Raw genomic sequence first — 8,468 nt, 5'->3', positions numbered from 1 at the left:
AATGAGCTATTTTCAGACATGTTCAAATTGTGAACAATGCTGTATCATATTATGAACTCCCCTTGTAAATTAAGTTTAAACTTATTTTTGACGACGATTATGAAGTAAGTAATAACAACACGATCATACATTTTCTAGATGGCACAATTAGAAGCGGTCCTATAACAAATTTAACTCTCTAAATTTGTAATGACACAAGATATGACTCTGATAGGAATGCCGCGAATGTGTATTGCATGTACAAATTTTTGCCATTTATTCCATTTAGGCACGGTTTACGGTAAATTAATACAGATGATAATGAGAACCATTTTCATGTCTGTATAATAGCCAAGTAATTACACTTGACTGCGTGGATAACACTTGTGTTAGCGTAATTTTGAGTACGAATTATTGTACAGTTCCAAATTTGCAGCTTTCACAGCTTCCTTCATTATACGTTGCTATGTTTCACCATTTACTCGTTTACCTGCAGTTTGCAAATATTAAGTTCCTGCGTGAGAATTGTTAATATTATTTATATGTGAAATCTTCGTTAGAGAGTTTTGAATTTGTCCACTATACGTAGTTTTATATTATCCAATATCGCTGTTTCTCCTACAGCTTTGTTGGCAGTTTCTTGGCCGACGGCCAAATGCCATGGCAAAAGTGATTCGAAACCTCGCCGGTTCTTCACCGAAAACGGGCCACTCGTTTTTGACGTCGGCCAAAAAACGGCTCGGGCCAATACTTCCCAAATACGGCCACTCTATGGCCGAGTCCCTGGAAATCGCTTGGAGATGGCATTCTTGTTTAGGTTATAATTGAGACAGGCCGCATATTTAGTTTTCTCTGATTATTTTATAAACTTTTTTTTTGGTTAAATGTATGATTGTTTTAGAAGCATTAAATTTAATAGCATTTATTCTTCAGCTCTCATTCTATTTTCTACGAATTTGGAACATTTTGGTATTTATTCTTGTTTAGAAATACTGAACTTAGAAAGTATTTGACTCGAGAGATTGGGGACTTTCTGAAAGTACGGTTTACTTGAGACACACTACCGAAATATATGAAGAAGTTGTATTTTTTTTCACGTAATAAATTAAAGTAAAATTTCGAGCCGCATTATTTTTTATAACCTGGTGACGCCCCCCCCCCAACAGCTGTGGCCTTACAATATTCTGGGTTGAACTACAGTAACGTATATTTTTAGAAAAATGGTTTTAATTTACCTTATCGGATTAAACTATTCAAGCCAAATAGCTTTATATTTTAAGAAATAAACTGTTGATACAAAAAAGCTTTATATTGTGTTTTTTTTAATCAAAGTTGCAAGAAAATAGAACTAGTCTACATGAGTATTAAGCAATTGTGAAGTAGACGTTGGGGTCGAGGAATCCAACACCTCCTTGCTCAATAGATCGGACTTCTGGCGTTTGGTCGCAGTGCAATTGAAGAGCAATCTATCAAATACAAAATAATACAGTATAATTTGTATCGAAACTACGACAAATAAGTTATACAGATAATTATTTTCTGTTATAAAATTCAGCTGATAACATATTTTACTGTTGCCCCGCACTGATACCCGCTAACCTACTGTGGCCTTTAGATAAAATGGACGTACGTCGTTATAAACTCTGTTTAATTGTTTTATTAACGAATTTTCTGTTGGTAGGATGTGATAATAGTCACTTCAAGTAGCTCCCTGTCGTTATATTAACAACCATATATGTTCTCATTCTAGTAAACCCAGAATGGGGCTTGGCGATTAGGTAAATCATCTTGTTTATTAGTACCAAATAAACCAAGGAGTATCATATGTGTTTAAAGATTATACTTTTTAGAAATCATGGCTTATTCGGCACTACTTTACAGATCTTGTTATAAATATAAAGTATATTTTGTACAGTATTTATTGCGTATTGTTTTACCAGATACTATTAACACATAATATAAATTATCCGTTTTTTTCATTCTGCCAACCATCTCGTAAGAATTTAAAAAAACTCGCTCTGTGCACTTATAGCATCTTAAATTCAATGTAAACCTTTTCGATAACAATTGACAAATTTTATTAAAAGATTATTAGCATTTTGAGTGATCAAATGGTTATGAATATAACAGAATAATCAAATCAGTGTCCTTTGTATAACATTTATCCGTTTCAAATTTAGCGAATTGTCGTCTGCTTGTCAGTAAATTGTTGATGGGTGTATGCATATTACGAGGTTCTCGGGCAATGGAATATGAGGTTTTCAGTGGCGTGTTTGCGCCATTCGAAGCTTTTCACTTTGACAGTAAGCTACGTTTTGTTGATTATGTTGGAGTTAGGACGCGATATTAAAAGAAGCCCCATAGAGGTGTGGGGCGGGCTTCTGGTAAGGCACATGTGATTTGTTGGCATTCTATTCTCTAGTTATATTGCGGACAATTTTGTTGCTGTGAACTTAACATTTGGTCTGCTGACACCGCGTCCCCCATAGCATAAAACATGAGGTTCCTGTACTTCCCAAAGTTAACCTTCCAGTAAAAATATATTTCAATTATTCTGAGGACAAATTCACCTTCTATAGAACTAAAACATGTATCCTTTACCTTCTTAAACACAACCTTTACCTTGAAAATGAAGTATTTAGTTTGAAAGTCGAAAACAACTTTCTTTGCTTACTGTACATACTGACCTTAAAACCGTTTGGAAGGCATTCGAGAAACACGCCTGATAAGCCAGTACCAACAGGATACACCCCATGCAGGTAAGTTCCAATTGCCGTATACGTTGGAATGGAGTTACACTCGCTCATAACCTATACAATTTTAAATAATTAATCTATATATACTGTTTCTTAAAAACGGTCAAACTTGCAAAGAAGATGATATTTTCGATCAAACAAAGTATTACATACAATAAACAATAAATAAATAAAAAAATGCACTCCAGATAGGCATTTGCAGTTAAATTAACCGTGCTGGAAACTTTCGTTGTCACTCTACCCTAGACCCCCCCCCCCTCCAGATAAATGAACAAAAACTCGGAAATTTCGTCAATAATTATGCAAAAAAAAGAAAAAATAGTTAAAAAAAACAATCAATTAGGTGTTTCCGGTCCGGATAAAAGTGTACGCTGCGTGGCCAGTAACTCTCATTCACACCGGACGCACATGACATGTATTACCTCTCAGGAATGTCTAAAACTAGCCATCATGAAAAGCAGCATTTTATTGTGTTGATATTAATCTACAACCTCAATGAATCATTTCTAAAGTGTACCTGCTTTCCTTGACGCCACATGTCAGGGGCTTACATTGCAATTGTTTAAAACAAAAGCTTCTGTCGAAGCAAACGATCCGGACGGGCATTTTGGAGCAAAACCATTGGATACGGGCTGGCCATGTGACAAATCAACTACAACTGAGTACTTGTTGCAAAACTGGTTGACTGTAACCGGAAAACAGACATATGTCCATATACATATAAAACAATGAGCAACATAAAATGCAAGTAAGATCCTGTTTAAAGGCACAATGATCAATTTCAATCAAACCCTAAACAAGAATCACAACACTACAGATTTTGATATTATATTTAAATCATTATAATATTGATTAAGAAATAGCATAAATAGTATCGAATTTAAAGCAATACAGGAAAAGCAACAAAAAACGGCCATGAATTAAGTATTAAGTATAAAAAGTATTTTCTACCTATCGATAATACAATAAAAATTTAAGAACAAACACTGTAGTCAAAACGTTTAGGTATAAACCCTGTTTAATGACACAAGGTAAGAGTCGACAGGTGATTTAAAAATAAAGAATTAAAGATTTAAGGTCTGTAAGGCTGGTAAATATCCCAAAATAAAATGGGAGTTAGGTGCTAGTAGTAGTAGTTGTAGTATTAGAAGTATTACAAGTTGTAGTAGTAGTAGTAGTAGTTGTTGTTGTAGTTGTAGTAGTAGAAGTAGTAGTAGCAGTAGTAGCAGTAGTAGCAGTAGTAGTAGTAGTAGTAGTTGTAGTAGTAGAAGTAGTAGAAGAAGTAGTAGTAGTAGCAGTAGCAGTAGCAGTAGCAGTAGCAGTAGCAGTAGCAGTAGCAGTAGCAGTAGTAGTAGTAGTAGTAGTAGTAGTAGTAGTAGTAGTAGTAGTAGTAGTAGTAGTAGTAGTAGTAGTAGTAGTAGTAGTAGTAGTAGTAGTAGTAGTAGTAGTAGTAGTAGTAGTAGTAGTAGTAGTAGTAGTTGCTATTGTTGTTGTAGTAGTAGTAGTAGAAGTGGTAGTAGTAGTAGTAGTAGAAGTAGTAGTAGTAGTAGTAGTAGTAGTAGTAGTAGTAGTAGTAGTAGTAGTAGTAGTAGTAGTAGTAGTGGTAGTGGTAGTGGTAGTAGTAGTAGCAGTAGAAGTGGTAGTGGTAGTGGTTGTAGTTGTAGTTGTAGTAGTAGTAGTAGTGGTTGTAGTAGTAGTGGTAGTGGTAGTGGTAGTTGTAGTAGCTCTATATTTTACCTTGAGGGTCGGTTTTCGTTGTTGTTGTCTGGACCGCTTGTGTTGCAGCTGTTGGCGCCAACGTCGAGGTACGCGATGAACCTGTAAAAGCAAAACTAATTGTGCACTTATTTACTCAATATCCATTTTTTAGCGGGACAATATATGATACACTTCGCTAAAACATTAAACTGATAGTATTGAGCTTGAAAATATGTTTAATCTACGATTTAAATTCACTCAGTACACCCTTTACTAAACCTGGATGTGAATTCACTTAACTTCATCGGATCCCATCATAGAATTATGTTTCTAGTTTTTAGACTGCTATAGTACATGTTGCAAAACAAGCAGGAGATTGATAAGAGGTGTTCGGCTCATAAATATAAAGCATGAAAACAAAGCAATACAAGCCTCATATGTCAAATATACGCATGAAGGTAGGGGATACCGCCTACCTTCACAATATCGTATTGCATTTACACTCAAAGTACGGATCTTTGTCAAACAAATGTCAATCACCTTGACCATTGCTACAGTGTTTGCCAGAGCAGGAATCTTTTATAAAATCTCAGTACATATTGATAGTGTTTTTATCGAAGTTCTCAGTATGTGATTTTATGTCATTTACAACACGGAATGATATTTTAAAAGTTATCTTTTTCAACGCTGGTTAAGAAAGGTACATAAACAAATGCTAAGTCACTCTTTTTGCGCGATACTGTGCGAGAGTTGTTTTGTGTTGTGGGGGATCCGGAGTACCTGGAAAAAAATCCACTTGTCCGGCTTGGTGATCACAAACAAAACCCACATTATTGCCAAACAGAATGTTGTTGGATCTACCGGACATCTCCCAAAATGACTTAAGCTAAACCAAGAGCTGATTGATCGCATAATTTTAAGGTATATGAACGCAAAAGTTCAATATAAATATTTCCTACCATGCATGAAATACGGTCAAAAACATTTTTATGGTCATATTGATAAAGGTATTCGAAGTACAAAAAAATTGTTATTTTGAAAAGTTGAATGTTGATGCACGATGACCCTATGAAATGGTGATATGTTAAATTGGTATTGTTTACTAAATGATGATATGGAAGAGTAATGCCCGAAAATAAAATAAATAAAATAAAACAAAAAAACAACAAATAAAAGTGACAGTTTGTATTTTTGTTCTTTATTTAGACTAAAATCGAAACGAAATGATCGGTTTTTGAACGTTTTACCATCAAAGAAGTGTGTTAACAAAATTATTACCGTTCTGATATTCTTCTATTCACATGAAACCCTTTGAAATGCAACCAAACATACGGGATCAAAATATACATTATTGTACATCGGATACCTAAAAACCAATGTGATTGTTTAATACGGCAATAAGAATATATTTGAGAACGAAATGATGATGATGATGATGATGGTGTGGTGGTGGTGATGGTGTAGTAGTGGTGGTGGTGGTTGTGGTGGTGGTGATGGTGATGATGATGATGATGATGATGATGATGATGATTAATTGTTCTGATGATGCACACAATTAATTTTAGTTACACATTTTGAAAATATTTATTCTGCTAGATTGTGGCGCGAACAGAGGAGTCTATAAGGACAAATTCTGCTAGAAGCAGTAAATTGGAACCAAACTCTTACATACCTTGGTCACAACTATTTCCATGAAAGCCAGGTTCGCATGTACAATAGTATCTACGGCCACTTAATTGATTTAGTCGTTTGCATTGAACAGCTCTATCATTGCAATGTTGGCGAATTTCGGCTAGTGAACAATCGGGAAAGCTATCCAAAATGAAGGCTGAAAAATAAATACAAATTATCTTAAGTCATCCATAAAACGTCAATATAATTTTATTTCAAATATTCAACTTGGACGTTTGTTAAACTTTTGATGTCAGGTCATAAATGAAAAGATTTGTACATGGACATCGGATACATTGTGTAGCGATGTCATGTGTAGTTAGCACTATTAAATATTCATGGTACCAATAGAAAAAGATAATCGTGTCAATAAATGCGATCAGAATACCCCTTTTTAATTCATTGTAACATATTTCAGATATAAACGATTATGTTTGCAGGTGACATTATGTCTAAGAAGTTTACAACTGAATCATGCAAATATTACTGATAAAATTCTTGTTTTGTACTAATCGGTCCGATAATTTATAAACCTAATTTACCAATAAATACAAAAATACAAGTTGTTGGTCGGTTTGGCCATTTAAGGCTTGTATTTGATGTTATTGTTTTTTGCTTTATACGTCAAAATTTTATCCGTCTAACAGTACGGGTTTGTAAGCATTTTCAATACGTAAATTTTCTTTGCATGAAGGAGTATTTGTTACAAGTGTTTGAAAAAAGACCAAATATATATTGCTATGAGCATTCTTCATTGAATGTCATCATTCAGAGCTGTTAGTTTGAACTCGTAAAAATACAAAAAACAATTGGTTCGCCTATATTTCGACTGTAACCAAGCTGAGGTAGACGTTCTTCACTCTATTTAAAGAAGCCCAACCATTGTTCTATAAATAAGACAGCTTACCATGCGATATGACGCTCAAGGACAAACAGCAGCAGAAGACTGAAAATTGAAATAATTTGTTTAATAAAAATCCCAAAAAATACATGTAATTGAAATAAATACTGAAACATGGTTGTTATTTTTCATGTAAAATGAAATAAAATGAGTTAAATTATCTACCCACTTTAAACATATTATTGTCAACTGAAAATGCTTTAAACAACCGATAATAATTCATAAACAATCAATTAAAACAGTACATACTGCTGCTAAATGTCACCAGCATTTTACTACATCCAATTTGCACTACTTATCTTACACGCAATGTTCCTATTAAGAAATATAAGAACATGAATTCGGTCGGCGATGGAATCATTATCTCTCTGCACTAAAGGAACACTGTTACATGAATGGACTGGCATACATTTAGTTAAATATTTGATAATGTGTAAATTAAATGTGAAGCTAACGGTATTTTCCCGCTGAACCAAGATTTAGATCGAAAAACATATACACAAGGGCTTTACACAAAGGTCTTAGAAATATGCAATACAGCCTTAACATGTTGCTGCTTTATAATGCGTGCCGAAAATTAAGTTTTTTAAACACAATGATAAAATGTTCTACTCAATAAAACAAAAACAAAAAAAATCACTGACGTAATGATGTCAAGAAAACAGTTCAGGGTTTCAACCGCAAGAGAGGCAAAAATAACATCTTGGACTCATAAATTAACATCTTACATTCTTACTTGTACATTTTGTTTTCTTACATGTACATATTGTTTTATTGCATCCTTGTTATTTAATGCTTTATTCGTTTCAGTCTGTTTTAAAGTTATGTCAAATTATATATTTGAATACATGTATGCACACAATAGGTTTATTTGATTAACTGATCCGAAGCAGCAATTAGGAACAAGCCACGAAGCCGCACTCTGTTTTAACACCAGAAAGCGCAAGGTAGGAAAGTTGTAGGGATAAAGTCGAAAACTTCGACACTCATATATTTATCCCGAAGCTTGCTAGAGATGGCCGAGGCGATTTCTAAAAACCTATGTTTGACTAGTTGTAATTTCCGTGTCTCAAATTCAAACCTAGTGGGTTATCGTTGTATATTTGTATAATTGAATTAATCTTATGATCATGTAATGAGGAATACGTCAGTGTTAAAATTTCTTAATAAATGTTTTGAATGCTGAAAATCTTATTTCAAGAATTCACGGAAATTACCGACATCTGATGAATAAAACGCTCTTAAATATGACATTTTGCATCGTGCGTGCTAAATGTTGTATTCGTCCTGCTGCTTGCTGATATTTGTTTTTATTTATGTTGAGTATTGAAGAAATAAGCTAGTCAGTCATAAAAATGAGAGAGGAAGATAGCTAGACATGAAAAATAGCTTAAATACTTTAATATATACGATTAATAGAAAACGTAACTAGCAATTCAATTGCTCGAATCATGAAATCAGGA

The 8,468-nt window shown here is 33.9% G+C and overlaps 1 protein-coding gene across 1 annotated transcript; it reads right to left on the bottom strand.

Moving 5' to 3' along the window:
• Positions 1-3,274: 3,274 nt before the first annotated feature.
• On the bottom strand, positions 3,275-7,296 carry LOC128240468 (uncharacterized). Its single transcript, XM_052957112.1, has 5 exons — positions 7,255-7,296; positions 7,012-7,050; positions 6,106-6,261; positions 4,473-4,553; positions 3,275-3,420 (listed from the first exon to the last, which is right to left on the bottom strand). Exons 1-5 carry the CDS (start codon positions 7,274-7,276, stop codon positions 3,275-3,277), a joined length of 444 nt encoding a protein of 147 aa, XP_052813072.1. The 5' UTR covers positions 7,277-7,296.
• Positions 7,297-8,468: the final 1,172 nt, after the last annotated feature.

The sequence above is a fragment of the Mya arenaria genome, chromosome 7 (assembly GCF_026914265.1).
Source record: "Mya arenaria isolate MELC-2E11 chromosome 7, ASM2691426v1".
NCBI classification, from domain to species: Eukaryota; Metazoa; Mollusca; class Bivalvia; order Myida; family Myidae; genus Mya; species Mya arenaria.
Note: the sequence above shows the minus strand (reverse complement) of the source record. Positions and strands in the feature narration are given on the sequence as shown.

What these genes read in the sequence shown, in the direction of transcription:
- LOC128240468 (XM_052957112.1), bottom strand. Translation starts at nt 7,276, where the DNA reads ATGCTGGTGACATTTAGCAGCA. An exon ending in GCTGGTGACATTTAGCAGCA is followed by an intron (nt 7,051 to 7,254) that starts GTATGTACTGTT and finishes TTCAATTTTCAG; the next exon opens with TCTTCTGCTGCTGTTTGTCC. An exon ending in CTTGAGCGTCATATCGCATG is followed by an intron (nt 6,262 to 7,011) that starts GTAAGCTGTCTT and finishes TTTATTTTTCAG; the next exon opens with CCTTCATTTTGGATAGCTTT.